Source organism: Moschus berezovskii, chromosome 3, assembly GCF_049115385.1.
Source record: "Moschus berezovskii isolate FMDL1 chromosome 3, NW_MosBer_1.0, whole genome shotgun sequence".
In the NCBI taxonomy this organism is placed as follows: domain Eukaryota; kingdom Metazoa; phylum Chordata; class Mammalia; order Artiodactyla; family Moschidae; genus Moschus; species Moschus berezovskii.
Genome location: NC_142462.1, coordinates 11077153 through 11100122, shown reverse-complemented (window position 1 = coordinate 11100122; position 22970 = coordinate 11077153). Strand labels below are relative to the sequence as shown.

Below are 22970 nucleotides of genomic sequence, written 5' to 3'. Positions count from 1 at the left end.
TAATTTTATTGATTTGGTTCTTCTCCCTTTGTTTCTTGATGAGTCTGGCTAGTGGTTTGTCAATTTTATTTACCCTCTCAAAGACCCAGCTTTTGGTTTTGTTGATTTTTGCTATCGTCTCTTTTGTTTCTTTTGCATTTATTTCTGCCCTAATTTTTACGATTTCTTTCCTTCTACTGACCCTGGGGTTCTTCATTTATTCCTTTTCTAGTTTCTTTAGGTGTAGAGTTAGGTTATTTAGTTTACTTTTTTCTTGTTTCTTGAGGTGTGCCTGTATTGCTATAAACTTCCCCTTAGCACTGCTTTAACAGTGTCCCAGAGGTTTTGGGTTGTTGTGTTTTCATTTTCATTCATTTATATGCGTATTTTGATTTCTCTTTTGATTTCTTCTATGATTTGTTCGTTATTCAGCAGCATATTGTTCAGCCTCCATATGTTGGCATTTTTAATAGTTTTTCTCCTGTAATTGAGATCTAATCTTACTGCATTGTGGTCAGAAAAGATGTTTGGAATGATTTCAATTTTTTTGAATTTACCCAGACTAGATATATGACCCAGGATGTGATCTGCCCTGGAAAAGGTACCGTGTGCACTTGAGAAAAAGCTGAAATTCATTGTTTTGGGGTGAAATGTCCTATAGAGATCTATTAGGTCTAACTGGTCTATTGTATCATTTAAAGTTGGTGTTTCCTTGTTAATTTTCTGTTTAGTTGATCTATCCATAGGTGTGAGTGGGGTATTAAAATCTCCCACTATTACTGCATTGTTGTTAATTTCCCCTTTCATACTTGTTAGTAATTGTCTTACATATTGCGGTGCTCCTATGTTGGGTGCATAAATATTTATAATTGTTATATCTTCATCTTGGATTGATCCTTTGATCATTATGTAGTTTCCTTCTTTGTCTCTTTTCACAGCCTTTGTTTTAAAGTCTATTTTATCTGATATGAGTATTGCTACTCCTGCTTTCTTTTGGTCTCTATTGCGTGGAATAACTTTTTCCAGCCCTTCACTTTCAGTCTCTATGTGTCCCTCGTTTTGAGGTGGGTCTCTTGTAGACAACATATATGGGGGTCTTGTTTTTGTATCCATTCAGCCAGCCTTTGTCTTTTGGTTGGGGCATTCAACCCATTTACGTTTCAGGTGATTATTGATAAGTATGATCCCGTTGTCATTTTCTTTATTGCTTTGGGTTCGAGTTTATACACCCTTTCTGTGTTTCCTGTCTAGAGAATATCCTTTAGCATTTGTTGGAGAGCTGGTTTGGTGATGCTGAATTCTCTCAGCTTTTGTCTGTCTGTAAAGCTTTTGATTTCTCCTTCATATTTGAATGAGATCCTTGCTGGGTACAGTAATCTGGGCTGTAGGTTATTTTCTTTCATCACTTTAAGTATGTCTTGCCATTCCCTCCTGGCCTGAAGAGTTTCTGTTGAAAGATCAGCTGTTATCCTTATGGGAATCCCCTTGTGTGTTATTTGCTGCTTTTCCCTTGCTGCTTTTAATATTTGTTCTTTGTGTTTGATCTTTGTTAATTTGATTAAATTGTGTCTTGGAGTATTTCACCTTGGGTTTATCCTGTTGGGGACTCTCTGGGTTTCTTGGACTTGGGTGATTATTTCTTTCCCCATTTTAGGGAAGTTTTCAACTATTATCTCCTCAAGTATTCTCTCATGGTCTTTCTTTTTGTCTTCTTCTTCTGGGACTCCTATGACTCGAATGTTGGAGTGTCTCTAATATTGTCCTCATTTCTTTTAATTCGTTTTTCTTTTTTCCTCTCTGTTTCATTTATTTCTACAATTCTATCTTCTAGCTCACTTATCCTGTCTTCTGCCTCCATTATCTTACTGTTTGTTCCCTCCAGAGTGTTTCTGATCTCATCTATTGCATTATTCATTGTATATTGACTCTTTTTTATTTCATCTAAGTCCTTATCAAACCTTTCTTCCATCTTCTCAATCCTTTTCTCCAGGTTATTTATCTGTAACTCCATTTTGCTTTCAAGATTTTGAATCATTTTCACCATCAAAATTCGAAATTCTTTATCAGGTAGATTCCCTATATCTTCCTCATTTGTTTGTGTTGGTGGACATTTATCCTGTTCCTTTACTTGCTGGGTATTTCTCTGCCTCTTCATCTTGCTTATATTGCTTTGCTTGGGGTGGCCTTTCCCTCTTCTGGCCGTTTGTGGAGTTCTCTTTATTATGTAGTTTCCTCATGTGTGTGGGGTTGGACAGGTGACTTGTCAAGGTTCCCTGGTTAGGGAAGCTTGTGTCGGTGTTCTGGTGGGTGGAGCTGGATTTCTTCTCTCTGGAGTGTAACGAAGTGTCCAGTAATGAATTATGAGATGTCAGTGGGTTTGGAGTGACTTTGGGCAGTCTATATACTGAAGCTCAGGGCTATTTTCCTGTGTTGCTGGAGAATTTGCGTGGTATGTCTTGCTCTGGGACTTGTTGACCCTTGGGTGGTTCTTGGTTTTAGTGTAGGTATGGAGGCGTTTGATGAGCTCCTATCGATTAATGTTCCCTGGAGTCAGGAGTTCTCTGGTGTTCTCAGGATTCGGGCTTGAGCCTCTTGCCTCTGGTTTTCAGTCTTATACTTGGAGTATCCTCTAGACGTCTCTATCTGTCATTTCCAAGGTGGTTCCCTCTGTTTTAGCTTCTGTTTGCTGGTCTCTTCAGTGTCTAAATTCTGCCCTGACACTAGGGGGCGGTGGTGGACACTTTTTAAGGGTCAGTTGTTCAGTCCTGTTCTGGGAAGGGAGGAACGCTGCAGACAAATATCTCTGGCATCTGTGGGGAGTGCTCGCAGCGTCTCAGCCACAATGGGTTTGTCTCTGCTCACAGCGCGTGTGTTGTCCCAGTCTACACTGCACAGGCTCTAGGTTGCTCTTCCAGGAACTGTCTGAGGCTGGCGCTGGGTTGTATGCACTTCCCGGGTCTGAGCAGCTCAAGTTCAGTTTCTCGGGTACTCCACAAAGGACCTGGCTTGGTTGGGCCTGCGTTTTGTGCCTTCCCGGTCCGAGCAGCTCAGGTGACCAGGTGTTTGGCGAGCGTGGTCATTGCAACTTAATACCTCCCCGGTCTCTGCCACTCGGTTTTCTGGGTGTACAACCTGCGCACCTTCTCAGGTGGATATTGACCGGCCCGAGTCCAAGAAGTCTTGATTAGCAACAAAGTCAGCCTGCAGTTTGGTATCGGATGCCTTTCTGGGGCCACAGTTGCCCCCTCCGGCTCTGGCTGACCTCCCTGCCTGTCTTGGCAGGGGATGGGGGATGGGCCAACCACAGCTGGCTCACTCTGCTCAGTCCTTTGTTCTGTGAGCAGGGCTGGTGGAGTCTTAGGTTAGGGCTTTCCGCTTTTTCACGGGGGAAGCTATCCCAGTCTGCTTTGCTATCCCCAGTTAGTTCTCTCAGATTGTTCTCGTGGCATTCATGCCCAGTCCTCTCTCTAAGCAGTTCAGCCGACTCCTCCCTGCCCAGCCCCCGCTTGCTAATGGCGGATGCAGGCGTCAGCGCTGCTTCTCCACTGGGAGTTACTGTTTGGCAGGTAATCTGTGGGTTTTAATTATTTCTTTCTTTTTCCTCCCAGTTATGTGGCCCTTTGAGGTTCCAAGGCTCGCCACAGACTCGCCAGTGAGAGTGTATCCTGGTGTTTGGAAACTTCTCTCTTTTTAAAGCCTCCCTTCCCAGGACGGAGCTCCATCTTTACTTCTTTTGTCTCTCTTTTTATCTTTTATGTTTTTTCCTACCTCCTTTCGAAGACAATGGGCTGCTTTTCTGGGTGCCTGAGGTCCTCTGCCAGCATTCAGAAGTTGTTTTGTGGACTTTACACCACGTTCAAATGTTCTATTGATGAATTTGTGGGGGAGAAAGTGGTCTCGCCGTCCTATTCCTCCACCATCTTGTTCCCTCGTCTCTGCTTTTTAATATGCTATCTAGGTTGGTCATAACTTTCCTTCCAAGGAGTAAGCGTCTTTTAATTTCATGGCTGCAATCAGCATCTCAGTGATTTTGGAGCCCAAAAAATTAAAGTCTGACACTGTTTCCATTGTTTCCCATCTATTACCCATGAAGTGATGGGACCAGATGTCATGATCTTTGTTTTCTGAATGTTGAGCTTCAAGCCAACCTTGTCACTCTCCTCTTTCACTTTCATCAAGAGGCTTTTGAGTTCCTCTTCACTTTCTGCCATAAGGGTGGTGTCATCTGCATGTCTGAGGTTATTGATATTTCTCCCGGCAATCTTGATTCCAGCTTGTGCTTCTTCCAGCCCAGCGTTCCACATGATGTACTCTGCATATAAGTTAAATAAGCAGGGTGACAATATACAACCTTGACGTACTCCTTTTCCTATTTGGAACCAGTCTGTTTTTCCATGTCCAGTTCTAACTGTTGCTTCCTGACCTGCATACAGGTTTCTCAAGATGCAGGTCAGGTGGTCTGGGATTCCCATCTCCTTCAGAATGTTCCACAGTTTATTGTGATCCACACAGTCAAAGGCTTTGGCATAGTCAATGAAACAGAAATAGATGTTTTTCTGGAACTCTCTTGCTTTCTCCATGATCCAGTGGATGTTGGCAATTTGATCTCTGGTTCCTCTGCCTTTTCTAAAACCTGCTTGAACATCTGGGAGTTCACGGTTCACATATTGCTGAAGCCTGGCTTGGAGAATTTTGAGCATGACTTTACTAGCGTGTGAGATGAGTGCAATTGTGCAGTAGTTTGAGCATTCTTTGGCATTCCCTTTCTTTGGGATTGGATGAAGACTGACCTTTTCCAGTCCTGTGGCCACTGCTGAGTTTTCCAAATTTGCTGACATATTGAGTGCAGCACTTTCACAGCATCATCTTTCAGGATTCGAAATAGCTCAAGTGGACTTCCATCACCTCCACTAGCTTTGTTCATAGTGATGCTTTCTAAGGCCCACTTGACTTCACATTCCAAGATGTCTGGCTCCAGGTGAGTGATCACACCATCGTGATTATCTGGGTCATGAAGATCTTTTTTGTACAGTTCTCTGTTTTCCTGCCACCACTTCTTAATATCTTCTGCTTCTGTTAGGTCCACACCATTTCTGTCCTTTATCGAGCCCATCTTTGCATGAAATGTTCCCTTGGTATCTCTAATTTTCTTGAAGAGATCTCTTGTTTTTCCTATTCTGTTGTTTTCCTCTATTTCTTTGCATTAATTGCTGAGGAAGGCTTTCTTATCTCTCCTTGCTATTCTTTGGAACTCTGCATTCAGATGCTTATATCCTTCCTTTTCTCCTATGCTTTTCGCTTCTCTTCTTTTCACAGCTATTTGTAAGGCCTTCTCAGACAGCCATTTTGCTTTTTTGCATTTCTTTTCCGTGGGGATGGTCTTGGTCCCTGTCTCCTGATAGCCTACCACAATCCTCTGTCCATTGGATTCTTCAGGAAAAAATACTGGAGTGGGTTGCTGTGCCCTCCACCAGGGAATTTCCCGACCCAGAGATCAAACGGGTGTCTCTTATGTCTCTTGCATTGGCAGGTGCGTTCTTTAGCACTAGCATCACCTGGGAAGCCCGAAACACATGTAGGAACTTCAATATCCCTATTTGGTGGAGACCAGCAAGGGAGCCCTGGAGACTCCAGTGAAGCAGGGGATGGAAAGCCAATGGGTCACAGTGATGATGACTATCACCCCAACTCTGACCCCCAGCCCAACCCTATAACCCTAAACACTTCAACCTAAATCCTAACTCTAACCCCAACCCTAAACAGACCTAAACCCTAACTCCTAACCCTTACCCCCTAAGCCCTAGTCCTAATCCTAGCCTGAAACCTGAGACTGAATCTGCAGAGGAGAAATATCCAAGGAATCAAAATTTCCTGGACAAGTCACTTTTCTTAGGAGTGGTTGACAATGTCAATTCCATATTTTCTGCTGAGTGGAAGTTTTTAAATTTAGTGAAGTCCAGCTTGCTTTCTACTTCTGTGGATTGTGCCTTTGGTATTATAGCCCAAATGCCATCGCCAAATCCTTATTCATCTAGGTTGTCTCTCATGTCATATTCTGGGAGTTTTGTAGTTTTGCATCCTGCATCCAGGTCTGTGATCCATTTGGAGTTAGTTTTTGTGAAGGTGTGACGTCTGTGTCTAGATTTATCTTCTGCTTGTGGGCGGCAGTTGTTTTAGCTCTATTTGTTGAAAAGACTATCTCTGCTCTGCTGTGTTGCCTTCGGTCTTGTGTCAGAGATGAGTTGATTCTCTTTGTGCGAGTCTGTTTCCAGGCTCCCTGTTCTGTTCTGTTGATCCACTTCTCTCTGCTTCCAGCAAGTCCACACTGCCTTGGTTACTGCAGTTTCAGAGGAAGTCTGAGGTTGGGTATGTCAGCCCTTCAACCTGGTTCTTCTCCAATTCAGTATTTTGCAATTCATGGGAACTGACCTATCGTTGGATCATGAAACCAGTTTGGAGATTTCATGACCAGCATTTTTAAAAAGGAAAGCAAATAGAACAGAACAGAATAGGAAAGAGGGGGCTTTGCAGCTCACAAGGGAAATGGTACTCCCTGAAATTTATTTTCAATTACGTATGTGAGTCTGTGTGTGGGCACGCCGGGCCACCCGATGACAGCGTTTCTTACCATAGGTTATGATCAAAGACGACAGATGGCACTGAGGGTAATTTTCTCTCTAGAGAAATAAAGGAAGCTTGTGTTTGTAAAATCTGCAAGTGAGGATTCAAGAATAACCACAAAAGCTGGAGGAGGCAGCCTTTAATGGCAAACAGCTACTCCAGTACTTATTGTTCATTTCATTCAAAAAGTGGTGTTCATGTGTTCCTTAGCTATTTGTAGTTTTCTTCTGGGAATTTCAGGGCTCTATCTCCTGTATTATTTCAAGTTCGGAAGGGAGCAAGACTCAGCCTGGGAGGGGCCAGGCCTCAGCAGGAACTGAGGGCAGTGAGGGAGCCCCGGGTGGGGGCTGGTTGGCTCGGCTGAGCACAGGCAGAGCTATGTGCTGCTCAGCTACTCAGTTAGGCTAATACTTTCCATTGGGTTTCAGCACACTCTTTTTTCTTTTGGCTGCACTGCCATGGCCTGCAAGATCTTACAGGATCTGAGTTCCCTGACTAGGAATTGAACCCTGGGCCCCAGAAGTGAAAGCACCACGTCCTAACCACTGGACCACTAGTGAATTCCCTGTTGCATTGGCTTTTTCACCTCGTTTGAGGGGGGTGGGCAGATGCAGTGTTAGTGGCCCGACTGCAGAGGAGGAGGGTGGGGAGCGGGTGAAGGCCAGAAGAGGCTCCTGCTGGGTGCCCAGGCAGGCAGGAGAGAGGACGGCTCCGTCCCTCGGAAGGCCTTGATTTTGCCCAGTTACCTGGCCACAGACCCGCCCCCGCCCCGTCTGTTCTGTGTGATGTCACGCAGGCAGTTGCCAGCCTCTGTGAGTGACTCAGTGTGAAGAGAGTGGCGGGATGGCCAGAGGAGCCCTGGTCAGAGAGTCAGGAGGCCGCGGGCCAGCCTGGGCTGCGCTGGGGCTGGCTGTGTACGCCCGGACAAGCCTCCCTGGGCGGCAGTCAGGCCGGTGTTTGGAGGTGGGCAGGGGACCCCATGGGGGCTGCATGGCCTCCACCACATGGGGCCTGTCAGCGGGTGGAGAGAGTCTGGAGGTGCCTGTGTCCCCCTTGGCCTTCCAGTTATGCCGGCCATGTGCTCACTGGGCGCTCTCCAAGACAGCTTCAGGCATTTTTGGATTTAATTCTAAGCCTTTCCCATCACATTCGACCAAGATCATCATCTTAGGAGCTGAAAACTCTGGTGGCTTGGGAGGGATGAAAACACAGTGAGTGCGTGGACCCTAAAACCCCGAAGCTCATCTTAAGTTGGGGATGGTCTCACCCCCCTGTGCTGGCCAAATGCTTTTATCATCAAGTCAGAGATTTTAATTCAGTAGGTTTAAGAGCAGCCTGAGGATGTGGAACACACAAGCCTGGCTCTTGGGACAGCTTCTAGAATTCTTCCCCATGGGAGCTGCACTGAATCTTGCTGAGCTGGCACAGAGGCATGGCTCTGTCTCCTACCCAGCCTTCTGAGTCAGGACCCCTGGGAGTAAGACCAGGAATACACATGCCCTGCATCATTGAAGGTGTCCGTTCTGGAGAGGAAGTGTCAGCAATGTGGGTTTGGAGCAGTTGTGCGACCCACCCTTGAAGCATGGCTCAGCTGTCGACCCAGCAGGGCGGCAGAAAGCCATTGTTGTTCCGAATGACCTTAGACTATACCTCGGTCCTCCCAGGAAGTTCCGTGAAATCATATTTCATGTACAATAGAAGTATTACAATGATAAAATATTAATATAATTTCACTTTTTGTACAAAATAAAAAAATGTTAGTCTCCTTCCTCCAGTAAAAAATACACCAAGCATCGCATATTTTTGAATCGGTTGGCTGGATGAATCCTCCACTATGCTTTAGTTCATCCACAGAAAGTCCAACACTTTGTCCAGATTGGTTTTGAATTAATGTCAAAGTGTCAAGAATGATCCCTGTGTTCCGTGTAATCACCCTGGACAAAGCCATCCCCGAGAGGTCCCATGTGGCTTGGTCTTACCCTGCAGAGACGTGGCTGTCTTTTCAGATGTGCGGCAATGCAGCCCTGCGCACGATTAGAGCCGTGTGTAAACGCATGCACTTCTTATTTAGACACTGGAGCTCCAGTCTGGGGAGATGCTCACTGTAGTGGTGATTATGTTGGGAAATACGAAAGGTGGAGTTTCTGCCTCTGGCTCTCTCCAGGAGACCTGGTCACTGGATAGGTTGATATCAAATTGGGAAGCATGCTTCTTCTCAGTGGAGTCACGTTGGTGGGGATGCTGAGTGGACGTCACTGTTTTGTATACAGTGTATGCCTCTGATGTGAAACCATTCAGTTATAATTGGGAAGCAAAGTGTACCCAAACAAACTGGAGACAGTGGATGGTGCCACCCTGCTCTAGCAAACGAGAAGTTAGTATTGTCTTACCCATGGGGTGAGGCAGAGACGTCCTGTGTGTGCAGGTGCCCTGAGCCTTGGACCTGGCTTCGTTAATCAAAACATCACCCAGATACAGGGAGACTGATTCTCAAGGGTGTCCCCTCCTTCCAACCACCCATTCCCACGTCTGTAATTTAGCCTCTCATTCTGGGTCCCATAAGACCAGCCGTGTCCAACAAGATTTCCTGTGACGACAATATCCTATCAATGCACCGTCCAGTATGGCGGCCGCTGGACACCATATGGATACTATGGGTAGTATAGTATCTATGTTATATGGCTGGACACTATGGATAGCCACACATGGCTATTGACGACTTGAAATGAGGATGATGCAACCAAAGAACTGAAGTTTTCGTTTTATTTATTTTGCAGTTTCATTAATAGTTGTGCATGCCTAGTGCTATTGGACTGGACAACACATGCCTGGATGAGGGCCCACTCTCCATCCACCCGTGCCAGACCCAGCTTTGTCTGCATTTTTCACACACCTTCCAGACGAGTCCCCAGCTGGGCCCAGGTCTCCCCTATGAATCCTGTGCTATAGCCCTTGTAGACATCTATGCTCATGTGCAAGAGTTTGTGTAAGAATGTAGAATTACAATACAAATTTTTTTTATTTTTTAGAGACTTTTTCATAATTTTTATTTCAAATGACAAAACTCCATAATTATAAAAAATGATATTGCATAATTTGCCATAGAACAACCAAGGGGGAAAAGTTGTTGCATTGCAAAATAATATGAAATCATTTGGGGACATTTGTCTGGAAGGTGTGTGAGGCTGAATGAAAAGGCAGGTGTGACCCCAGGGAGGGAGAGGAGTTGGCTGGAAGATCAATCTTGATGACTACTGTTGTCAAGGTCTTGGAATTCACATCCATGACCCTTTGTTTATTGATAAGAAAGCTGAGTGCTGAAGAATTGATGCTCTTGAACTGTGGTCTTGGAGAAGACTCTTGAGAGTCCCTTGGACTGCAAGAAGATCAAACCAGTCCATCCTAAAGGAGATCAGTCCTGAGTGTTCATTGGAAGGACTGATGCTGAAGCTGAAACTCCATACTTTGGCCACCTGATGCGAAGAGCTGACTCATTTGAAAAGACCCTGGGAAAGATTGAGGGCAGGAGGCGTAGGGGATGACAGAGGATGAGATGTTTGGATGGCATCACTGACCCACTGGACATGAGTTTGGGTGAACTCCAGGAGTTGGTGATGGGCAGGGAGGCCTGGCATGCTGCAGTTCATGGGTCGCAAAGAGTCGGACACGATTGAGCGACTGAACTGAACTGAAACAGCATTCATTTACTTTGTCTTGCTAGCATCAGACACAATCCCTGCTTTCTTTCCTACACACACTTTCGATGAATGACTCGGCCAAGAAGAACCCACATTCTTTAAGCAACCATGAAGATGCCCAAGAGAAAAGGAGAAAAGAGTAGGAAAAAAATGGTAGTAAGGAATATTCAGTAGAACTACATTGACACGGAGATTAAATTGGCAGCCAAGCCTAATAACATGTAATATAATAAAAACAAAACAAAAATCAAAGCAATCAGTTCACCAAAGCTTAAAGCAGTGATGCAGGAATATATGCAACAGAAGCCAGCATGACTCCAAAGAGAAACGGAGGAAAAAGGAAACATCTTTGTAGTGGTGCAGCTGGCAGTGGCTCAGGGAGTGAGCAGCCTACCCAGAGATTGCGTGACCTGGGGAACAGATGGGACGTGCACACCAAACGGAGTCAGCAAGGTTGAGAAAAGGTAAATCTTAGGAAAGGCAGGTGAGAGAGGCCCAACACACATAATATTGCTGTCTTTAAAAGCAAGACCTGCAGTGATGGAACGAAACCAGACTTAGATGTCACTCAAGAAAACTTCCAGAGATCAAGCAAGACTTGGATCTATTTACAGAGTGACAGTGTGCATGGCACCCCCGGACGGGGGAGGGGGAGTGACACTTAGCATTCCACATGAAACCCTGCCTGTCCTGCTGTTTTCCAAAAGGGCCTGTAGTGCCCCTCCAGGTGGCCCGTGCACCCTCCAGCGCCCTCTGCAGGCCTGGCTGAGCTATGCGACCATGGAGTACCTGCCAGCATCTCTGGGCCTGGAGCAATCCCTCTCCCTAGTTCCCAGTTCTGCCTAGGACGGATTTTTCACTTGTTTCCTTCCCTCTTACTGTTATATAACTTCCAAGATGAGGAGGGTTGCTGTGAAATTACCATTCTAAAACCCAGTATTGTAGGATATTTTTCTGTTTACATTTCACAGGGGGAAGTCTTTATCACAGAGAATTCATAATTTTATGAATCCCTCAAAGTGGGTTTTAAAAACCAGTAACACTATGAACAAGGCAGTGAGATTCAGTTTAATGTCGTGTCTTCTTTTAATTATATTGGCTTATCTATGTGGCCCCTTGCATCACCTTCTTTGACAGGAACACCACGGTCTACATTTGGGACGCTGGCCCAGTACTTTGCCACCCACCCCCCTGGACTCCGGGGACATGGAAACATGAGCTCACTCATGTCATGCCTCTCTGGACACTGTATGCCCCACCAGCGTGCACGCACTCCCCACACAGACGCACACACGCCTCTGCACATGCCCTGCCTGCACCGAGCCTTCCTCACCCCCCTCACCTGCCCCCTCCCCCCACAGCACACTTGGTTCTCCTCTCCCACCCCATGGACATCCATAGCCCTCACCAACACACCTGGCGCACATTCACACACCAGCCCCATCATAAACACACCCCCGCCCCCATCTCTGACAAGGAGGACAGTGCTGCGAATTACTGCTCTTGTTCTGATGGCAGCATGCCTTAGTGGGATGAGATTTCCAACCGAGGACGCAGATTCTGAAAACAAGCGATGGGAGAGTTCAAAATGCCACAGATGTGCTCCGGTGGGTGGACACAGCTGGCTTACACTCTGCTGGGGCTGGGATAGGAGGAGGTGAGTCAGGCCCAAGGACAGCTAAGTAACGCTCCCCTTGCGCCCAGGGGGAGGTCCTGTGGAAGCAGAGATGCAGGGCATCCATTCTTTTATTCTTTCTGCCCATTTCTCATGTGACGGCAAAATCTAGTCACATTTGAACTGCACAAATGTGAGCTTTTTTGAGGTGTTTGCTACAGCTGAGGGAAGCTCTGCCTCCCTCTGGAGCTTCCACGGGTCTCTGTTCTTGCGGAGGAAGTTGGGGAGAGGCCCATGGATCTGCTCTGTGGTCAGCACGGAGCCCACCCAGCAGGGTCACACCAGTTCTGCACGTCACGCCCACTCGTTTGTAACTGCTATGTAGCCAGGTAAGAAGCACATCAGTAAAACATTCCACATCATCTCCCTAGGTGTTTAGTGCTTGATTAGCTGGACGTTTTTAAAATTGAGAAACAGACACCCAGGCAAAATGAAGAACACTGTATTAATGTTTATTTCTAATGACAAACAGAACATCAGTCCCTTATTTGTACAAAAATACCTGAATGTTTACAGTTAGGTTCATGAGCTGAGGAGCTATGTACAGAAAGGAGCAAAGCACATGGAAGAAAGGTTTTGTCTTTTCGGTTAATCCGTTCTGCATTCCCTGAAAACTTCTACACATCAGGTGATGCCATGCTCACCACACCACGGCATCAGAGCCCCCGGAGCCAGCCCCACCCCCGCAGAGGTGCACTGATTGGTCAAACCCTCAGGTATTCAGTGCAGAAAAGAGAAGACAAAACATCTAGACGAGGCACGTATTTCTTCAAGGGTTAGCAAACAGAAAAACGTTCTGAAACTCTAACACGTATGGTCACAAAGCTCTCCTACTTAGCGTTAATCCCCAAAGCATTTGGCGTTTTCTTTCTCAATTCAGTCCAGGTTGCTACATGGAATTTCTGTTCACAACAGAAAGTCACAGGAAGAGATAAAAAGTCAACAGGCTCCGAAATGACCCTGAGCTGTTCCGTTTACATTCATGTCATTTAAATACAAAAATAAAAGTCGAATGTCCTTCAGCCCCTGGCTGGCCCAGCTGGACACCCATCTCCTGCGAGGGGCTGCCCGTTGGCAGGGGGATCCCCCGGTTCTAGGGGCCCTGGGAGGTCATGCTCTGACAGCTCACTGCGGCCAGGAGGGTACACACAGAACCGTGCGTCAGAGTCAAGCTTTAGTTCTCTTTTTAAATAGAAGGTGTATTTATAAATACGCAATACTGCAGATACTAGCTGTCTATTGAGTGAGTCTCATCTCACTGGTGGAGACTGGTCTATGTAAACAGAAAAAGAAACTGGAGAGGTGGCTCTTTTTTTTGCTGGATTTTTTTGTTTTTGAAAGGCTTTACCTCCAACTGGTAAAGAGAAAAATGTCTACTAGTGTAACTAAAGCATCAGTCCCTCCAGGGGAAGCAGGCTGCCAGGTATGACTTGAAAACTACCTAATTGTCAACAGTTGGAAAGATTAACAGGCTAGAAAACAACCAACCCCCTCCTCCCGCCCAAAAACAAACAAAAGCCATTGAATGTTCATGGTTAAAAACATGTTTTACTAAAAATTCTTCATTTGTCTAGGTAGACACTCCATGGAAAATAAGTAGAGTGTGTCTTGTCAACTAAAATACAGTGTCTATACCACGAACTGAGGTACAGCGGGTATGCGTCACTGTGTCCTAAGCCGCATGTCTCCCCTGGGAAGTGCTGCAGTGGGCAGTCCAGGGGTCTAGCTGCCAGCACGGTCCAGAGGGGCAGGGAGGCATGGCTGCTGTGACCTGGGGATGGAAGTCGTCCTTCAGCATGCGGCGTGCGTGCTGTCGGGGAGCCCTTTCTGCTCTGCAGGGATCAAAGACGGAGGAACGGCTGCCCACCCGCCGAAGACTCGGCCACGGGGCAGGGCGAAGGGTGGGGACATCTCAGGCCAGCATCTGACTCGGCTCCTGGAGCAGCACGCAGTGCTGCGTTGCGAACCTGCCCACGGCCAGCCCCGCCGTGGGGGCCTCCTGACCCGGGCCGGTGGAGGAACCACCTGCTGCCTTGCAGGGCCTGGCCACAGGGGTGTCATCAGGAGGGAGGCCACCAAGCGAGACCGTCCTCTGTGGGGCTGTCCTCTCCAAGGCCTCCACCTCTGTCACCATGGGAACCTGCTACACATGGAAGCGGGTCAAGCAGGTGCCACCTCCTTTCAGATCCTCGGAGCCCCCAAGGCAGGAAGAGCAGCCCTGGAAGGCTGGCGCCACCGTGGAGGGGTAAGGCAATGATGGTTCTAGAACCAGCTGGAAGGTGGGGCAGGTGGCCTGGCGTTCCCTGCAGGTGGGCGATGGGCACTCGCCCTATGTTAGGAAGGCTGGCTTGTGGCCAACGAGGGGCAGCCTCTCGGCCCCTCTGTGTTGTGGGACAGCGAGTTTTCCAAAGAAACACGCATGCAGCAGTGGGAAGACAACACGACACGTGGACGGCAGGTGGGCAGCAGGAGTCGGGGAGGGCACAGAGCGGGGGTGGCAGAACGGATCGCCTCCCTGGCCACAGAGCACACCACGTGCCCTCCACAAGAACACCTTTTATTTCAAAAAAGCTTTCAAGTATACTGGGGGAGCTGGGGTGCCTGCTGTCTGGGAGTGATGTGCAGAGGGCACGCACCGCCCTCTGCAGACGCGGTCAACCTCTGCGGGCTGCCCCTTTTCAAGTGTCTTTACCTCTCGTACACATGGAAAAGCCGCGGCCCCTCCTGCCATAAGCTGAATACAATATTGAAAACAAGGAGTGCAAAAAAGGGATCCATACAAAAAAGTAAACGTATCAGTTTTAATTGTCAAGGTTATTCCAGGGCAAGAGTTCACTTCCAATCACTTCTCTCTGGCTTGCGTTCCTCCATGGCCCAGCCAAGACCATCATTCCAGTTTACTCTCGAATCTGCTCTCTTCCGCCCTCCCTGACAAGGCCAGGGAGAGAGGGGCAGCCCTGCTGTATCTGCAGCAGCGAACCACCGTCAAGTCCAACAGACGAGTCGATTGTGGTCAGCCGGCACCAAATGCGCCGTCTTGCTCCGAGCCCCGAGGTGCAGACAGACGTGTGTTCTGAAGGATGCACAGGCCTCTTCACTCCAGTGTCAGCGCCCACCGGCCTGCAGCCAGGCTAGATCTGAGGTCATAAGGCCACGCGGATGCAGTGGTGCTTCAGTCTGCAAGGCAGAACCCCTTTGTTCAGCTGGTAAAAGTCAACAAGCTGGATCAGGTCAGAGAATTTGGTGTTCCCATCGTCAAGGCTGAAGAATGTCTGCCCGTCATCCTCGCACTGGAGAGACACAACGAGACCGGCTAAGTCAGAGGTCACAGCTCAGGCCCCGCCGTCAGAATCAGTGCTCCCCACCCCTGGGGAGGTTCCAGGGTGACACATGGAGCCAGTGAGGTGAGCTAGAGCACAGGGCAGGAGGTTGCGCAGCGAGATTTTTGTGTGGAGGCAGGTTGGGAGGGGCACAGACAAGTACCTAAGGCTTCAGGGCACAACTGCTCCCCTATTTCTGAGGAGGGTCCCAAGCTCCTCCCAGTTCGCCTTGCTCATAAGGGCAAAGTTGGTTAGTCAACCTGTGAGTGTCCATGCACTCAGCACACCCTGTGGAGGAGGGTGAGGCTGACCAGTTGACCAGAGTATCCATGCATACAGCACTCACCACGGAGGAGGCTCATCAGTTATCCTGTGAGTGTCCACGTGAGCACTCGGCCCACCCCACAGAGGAGGGTGTGGTTAAGGAAACCTGTGAGTGTCCATGCAAACGGCACACCCTGTGCATAGAGGAAGCGCCTATAAAGATCTCACTAGTGAGCTTGAAACTGTCCGGTGCTTACTGGTCTCTAGTGTGGTTAGTTCACAAATTGCATGAGAAAAAAAACCAGAACACAGAAAAGTAAGAATGAGTGTGAAAACGTCAACACTTACAGGTAAGATCTGGAAATTTTTAATTTTCTGATGATGACACAGTGTGAGGACAAATGCCTTTGGATTACTCTGGCTGTCACGGAGGAGAAAGAGCCTGGGAATGGAAAGAATCAATTGACTGTTAATTCCAGACTGCATATGCATGTTATCTGCACGCGTACGTGAACAGACAGGCTTCAGGAGGCGAAGTCTCAGGAAGCTTTGGGAGCTGAGTGAGCTGTGGGGCAAGACCACCGTCCACACTCGCACTGTGCTCTGGCTCTCACTCCCCATCAAAAGGAACCAGGGCACTGGCTCCCTGGGGACACGGCTGCCGCTAGGGCTGAGGCAGGAAAGGCACAGGGTGAAACTGGTGCGCTCTGTGCCAGAGAGTAAGGAGGTACTCAAAGAAAGCTAACTTAGGAGGCAGTGTGGCCACACCTGGGCATCTAAGTGAATAACACAGGTGATTGATTATGACCTATAGCACAGAACAAGAATCCTGAGTTGACACTGGTGTGATAAATAAATGAACAAATAAATAACAGAGGAGGAAAAAAAAGCTGTTCCTAAGAGCAGAAGGCCAGCTACACAAACAGAGAAAGAAAACGGATCAGAAAACCACTATCTGGCAATCACCAGATATCACCATTGATTAAGCAGACATTCATGGGACACCGAAACCAGCATCAAAGTTTGACAAGAATAACAGCATCTACATAGTCTCAAAGACCTACCCACTAACGTTTACGACAAAGCGACCAACAGTAACCTTCCGACAGAGAAACCTGGTGGACACAATCTTCAGATATTCAAGTGGCCACCAACAGGAATGCGACAGCCCACCCCAGCACCTCCCGACAGGATGCCCCGAAGATGGCTCAGCATCACCTCCTGGGAGCGAGCAGATGAGCCTGCACCCGGTACTTCTGCCCTCACGGCTCCTGCAAGTGTCGAGACACAAAGGAAGACAAGGCATCTGCTGCCCAGGGTGGTGCTGGGGCCAACAAGTTCTTTTCCTCGGCAGCAAAGGATGCAAGTCGGACCCCTGGTAAAATCTGGGCAAGTGGCATGGCCAGGGACAGAATCGCATTCGTGTTAACTTCCTAATTTTTATAACGAGCCTGTGGTTGCCTAAGAGAAGTCCACGTTTTTAGATATTTTATATTGAAATAATTACAACTCACTCCTAAATGGTTCTGATAAAAAAGTGAGAGACAGAATATGACAAAAGGTGCTGCAACACTCATGACTCGGCGCCTGGGTAACATGCATGCAGGAGTCTGTTACGTGAGTCATGCAGTCTTCCACAATCTGGAATCACAGCAGGAAGTCTGCAATTAACACGTGATGGCCAGGATGTGGAGAGACGGGAGCACTGCTGGTGGGGATGGAGACTGGTGCAGCCACTACAGAGAACAGTACGGAGGTTCCTTAAAAACTAAAACTACCGTATGACCCTGTGATTCTACTACTGGATATACATAAATGGAAAAAATGAAAACACGAATGTGAAAAAATACATGAACCTCAGTGTGCACAGCAGCACTATTTACAATAGCCAAGACACGGAGGTAGGCCACGGGCCCGTCAACAGATGACTGGATTAAGGAGATGTGGCATACACACACGAGGGAACGCCACTCTGCCATAATGAGAGTGAAGTCCTGCCATCCGCAGCAACATGGACGGACCTGGGGAACATTATGCCCAGTGAGATAAACCAGACAGAGAGAGACGAGTCCTGGATGATAGCACTTATATGCGGAACCTAAAAAATAATACAAATGGATACATAAACAAAACAGGAACAGACTCATAGGTACAGAGACCAGACTCCTGGTTACCAAAGGGGAGAGGGAAGCGGGGAAGAACGAATCAGAGGCACAGGATTAACAGATCCAAACCGCCGTGTATAAAATAGACAAGCGACAAGCATGTTCTGTGTGACATGAAGATGATATCCACTATCTCGTAGTAACCTGTATTGGAGAAAAACCTGCAAAAATACTGAATCACTACGCCACACACTGGAAACTAACACAGTACTGTAAATCAATGATACTTCAGCGAAAAATTGGGATAGCAGGAAGAAGTGTAAATCATCACTTTTACGTGAACAGATCTGGAATCAGATGTTAAGACAGAGTTCTTTAGAAAGGAAAAGGCCCTAATTCCAATGACAAAGAAGAAATGGCCTGACAGGAAACATATTTTAAAGGCATCAGACACCAAACTGTGACAATCAGATAAACCATCAGTGTCCAGATTGTAAATTCAGATGGAAGGCAGTTCAATGAGCCTGGGAACTCCTGTTATAAAGGTGAAAAACTTTTATTTCACCACAAGACATCTTAGAGCCTTTAGAATGTAGATACTCCCTAAGGGCCCCCACAAGAGGTTTCCTATCTTACCTGACTCTTCACAGCATCTTTTATTATATACCAGCCCCTCTAGGGGCTGGATGCGTGTTCTGCAGGATACACTTTGGAGATGCCAACCAGGATGGAACTGTACCGCGGGGCTGGGAGGACAGGAGGGGAGTGGCTATGACGCAGATGTGTGTGTGAAGTGCTCGGTGCTGGCAGAGCCGGGTGGACAGGAGGGCCAGCTGCTCTCCCAGGCAGGGCTGTGCCCCTGTCCTTCCCGGGCTGTGTTCTCTTCTCCAAGTGCTTCACTAGCAGAAGCCCAGGGACTCGATCTTCCTGGAGGAGAAGCTGGGGCTGGGCAGTCTCAGCTGAGCCGTCAGTGAACCCTGGCTGTTCCTTCCAAGCACCACGGAGCAAGGCAGGTACAGATGCCGTCCATCTGGTGCCCAGTTCGGGGTGTGACCAGGAGATCCTGAGGCTGCCCCGACGGCCTGTGCCTAATGGTTGTCTACCTGAAATGACTTCCGACATGGAGGCAGCGGGTAGGGCCAGGAGTCAGCGAGATTCCTGGATCTCAGACGTGGGAGCATCGGATCGCGATCTGCCACCTTCCCCGACCTCTCCTTCAGGAGTGTGCGCATGCTGGGAGCTGTGTGCAGACGCTGTGCACACTGGAGGCAGTGGTGACTGCCATCAGCAGGCTGCTGCTGCTGCTAAGTCACTTCAGTCGTGTCCGACTCTGTGTGACCCCATAGACGGAAGCCCACCAGGCTCCCCCTTCCCTGGGATTCTCCAGGCAAGAACACTGGAGTGGGTTGCCATTTCCTTCTCCAATGTGTGAAAGTGAAAAGTGAAAGTGAAGTCGCTCAGTCGTGTCCGACCCTTAGCGACCCCACGGACTGCAGCTTACCAGGCTCCTCCATCCGTGCTTGCCATTGCCTTCTCCGTCAGCAGACTGCAGGCACATGGATTTCTGCTGGGGGTGGAGCACTGCAGAGACTGGCTGGGGGCTGACACACCCAGAGATGTCTCTGCTTGGGACTCAGAATGGGACACGGAGCGAAGGTGCGAATGACCAGGGCGTAAGTCAGGGGGCTCACGCATCTATTCAGGGACGAGCAAAGGGCTGCTCTTGTCTGGGGCTGACGGAGATGAGGGGACAGCGCCACTCAGGCAAGCAGCCCAGGCACTGCGCGCACTGCCACGCTCAGGACTCACGGAGACACTGGCATTGTCCTCACTTCACAGCGAGGCCAGGGGGCCCAGAGAAGTGAGGCAAATTCCTTGAGGTCACACAGTCAGCAGCAATCACGGGGGAGCCTTGGCACAGCCGGAGCAAGTGTGCAGGGGCTCCTCCATGGCTGGCGAGGACCCTACACTCTGCTGAGGGTGCCGTGTTTGCCCTGAGACAGCACCCCACTCTGCCTGTGGGGGGAGAGCCACAAAGAACACAAGTCTTGGCAAAGTCATGGCCTTCTGCCCAGTGGAGGCACCTGGAGCGTGGACAGAGGGACCAGCTCCCAAAAGGCACAGAGGCCGGGGCTGTACATGGCAAGGGGGCAGTGCAGCTGGAGTATGAGCATGGTGGGGGCAGGCGGGGGCAGTACAGAGCCTTACATGCTGCAAGTCCCGACAGAAGCCCTGGGCTGAGCCACAGAGGGGCCTGCAGAGCAGGACTGACCCCTGGGAAAGCGCCTTCCATTGTGGGCTCTGGCGTGGGCTGCGGCGGCAAGATGGGGAGGAAGGTGGCAGCCAGGCAGTGCTGGGCTCCGCAGGCCTGGGCTGTGAGTGCAAATGCACACACACATGGGTATACAGGCTCAGGCTTGCGTGCGTACACAGGCCACCTGTGGGGTGGGGTGGCGCCTGCATCCAGGTGGCTTCAGAGGCCCCTCTGGGTAGATTGCAGGCTCTGCTGTCTCTTTCCACCCCCTACTTCATCGGTGATTGAGGCTAAAGGTCTTGGCAGCAGTGTTTTATAACAGCTGTCATCCTGGCCTGCCTTTCAGGGTTGTTTGTTGTCAGACTCTAAATTGGCTTCCTCCATTACCTCTGCAAGGATTCATAATGATTTGGCATTGATTATTTAATTTACCTCGTTTTCCAAGCACATTTCCTCCCTAAACACGGGAGCAAGTGGACGATGTACATCCCTGTGATGGCACCTGAATGGGTCCCCGTATCCTGCCTTCTGTATTTGTTAGAGCGCCAGCAGCTGGAGGCTGGGATTGACGGATCTAACATATAACCTTAGAGGCAACTCAGACCCGGGAAGGACAGAGAGGAACAAGGCAAGTGGGGGTGGGAGGAAAGCTGAAAGATGTCCACACTCCTCACCAAGGCTGGACAGAGGCAACCTTGCCAGCTGGGGCTCGGCTCCAGAAAAAGTTGAATTGCAAGACAAATGGGGTTTTAAAAAAAAATGAGCCGACACACAGTGCCGTGGACCCAGCATGCTGACCCTCCTCACCCTGGGGCTTCTCCACCCCAGGGTCACTCCTTTTAAAGCAAAGTGGGCTGGCCTGTCAGCCTCTCAGGGATGTGGGTGCCACTGTCACTGCCCTGGCCCCCGGAAGGACGCACGGCACCCAGTGATGCCTCCCGTGGAGAGCAGCTCTTTCCTCTCGGCCCATTTCTGTCCCCCTCTAACCTTAAAAGGACCTAATTATAGGGATGGATCACGAGGCAACTGAAATTGACTCCTGACCTATCCTCTCCTGAACGAGTTATGCCTTGTCTAACCTGCTGATTCTTTCCCTAAATACAATAAAAAGAAGTAAAAATAAAAAGAAGAATTAAGCAGTTAAAGAATGGCTACTTCTCTACCCACAACAGCCTCCCTAAGCGATCCTGCAGGCAGCCCATGTGGGTAAGATAACGTCTTGAGTCATTCAGTCTGCACTCAGTGGAGAATGGTACGAATCTAACCTCCTGCCCTCATGATGCACTGAAACCCTCACTGCCCCCCACCCCCGCCCTGTTGCCCAGTTTCCCTTTAAAAACTGTCATTGCTGAGCAGAATCTTCAGAGTTGGTCTCAGGACATGAGTTCACCACCTCCCCAGATTGCTGGCTTTTCTGATTAAGGAGCCTTTCCTTTCTACTCATACTTGTCTCTTGAATTACTGGTTTATGAGTGACGAGTGGCCGAACCTGACTTTGGTTACAGTAAGATGTCACCTGGCAAGCAAACCCACTTGACTTCTGAAAATCAACCCCACACGTGATACAGTAAAAGGGCCCCATGAGGACATTTGGGGGCTTAGTTTGGTTGGGGTTTAGGGCTGTAACAGGTAAGCATCCTATCTTTGAAGCCCCTGGAAAACACACAAACCTACATGCAAAACACATCACTAAGAGAGGAGGGTAGACTTTTCTTTCTTGGGCAGAAAGTTCACAGGAGCAGCATCTAGTCTGTAGTCAGGATGGGTCCCTTCTAAGGCTGTAGAAGGACTGTTCTATGATCAAGTGACAATTCAGGAAAGCTGTACACCCATACGGGAAAAAAAATCAGATCCATCTTTACATAGAGAACTAGGATAAATAAATTCCAAGTGCACTTGGCATCTAAACATGCAAACAAAAATTAATGACCAGAAATGGAAGAAATAATCATGAAAAAAAGGAAGGGAGTGTAATCAATAATACAAGTTCTAGAGGATAACATGAACAAACTCCTTTATGATTGAGGAGTGGAGAAAACTTGTATGACTAGGACTCAAAAATCTAGAAAGATACGGGCTGAAGGGCAGAAAAGATAAATGTGACCATATTTAGAAAAACTGTATAACCGAACCAAAAATCAAAACAAAACCCCCCTCAGCTAAGTCAAAAACACAAAGAACAACCTGGAAAAAAATGTTTGTAAAAAATGGATAGAGAAAAATCAGGCAACAGATATATCAACAGTTCTGCATCACAAAAAGGATTAGAAATGAAACTGGTCCTTACACATACAGCAAGGGACTCAGCCTCCTGGATAAGGGAACCACAGGTGGCTCTCAGACAACCCCGGTGGGGGAGAACTGGGCATTTTACAACATTCACTGCTCAACACTCCTATGTCTATGAACTCACCAGCAGAAACAGGAAGATGGGGCACAGTATGTCACAACAGAGGCCTGGAAAAAGATGAAGCTGGGACAACGTGTGAAATCAAACACAGAAGGGGGCCAGGAGGCGGCCCTCCTTCCCAGCCTCCTCAGGACGCAGCTAAGCTCAGGCTTGCTCCTCCATGGACGGCACACACCCCTGTTATGGAGAGGCAGCTTACAAACACCAATGTGTTTTGCTTATATTTGAACAAGGAAACAACGGAAGGATAAAGAAACACTGACGAAAATGTTTACCAACCGTGGAGTTAGGGAGGACAGTCAAGTCACCAGGCAAAGTGCCTTCTTTTAGATTTTTGACTTTGGAATCAAGGCAATGTTTCAAATAGTTTTAAAAGCAGCATTAAATGGAAGAGAAAAGAAATCAGATCCATTTAACTAATAATCAAAAATGAGGAAGGAACCTGAAACATGGCAGTTTGGTGGTTGGAACCACAGAGAAGAATTACCTTAAGGCTGGTATTTTAACATGATCCTGCCTGGAATGTTCCTTAATGACAAAAGGGCTATAAAGAAGTGTGAATTTAGTAATTTTACTGAAGTAATATTATGAATATTTTTATGATGTGATGTGGGATACAGCTCATAGAGTGAGGTAAAGCAAGT

General features: G+C 48.2%; 1 protein-coding gene across 10 annotated transcripts in view; it reads right to left on the bottom strand.

The window, feature by feature from the left end:
* Positions 1-12409: 12409 nt before the first annotated feature.
* GRB10 (growth factor receptor bound protein 10) overlaps positions 12410-22970 on the bottom strand; it is a 233143-nt gene continuing 222582 nt past the window's right edge. For all 10 annotated transcript variants that reach the window (XM_055420352.2, XM_055420356.2, XM_055420354.2 and 7 more), the window contains 2 exons: positions 15906-15999; positions 12410-15263 (listed from right to left, as the gene is read on the bottom strand). In XM_055420352.2, coding sequence (XP_055276327.2) covers positions 15117-15263; positions 15906-15999 — 241 coding nt within the window. In that variant the 3' untranslated portion in view covers positions 12410-15116. The remainder of the gene's footprint in view (positions 15264-15905; positions 16000-22970) is intronic.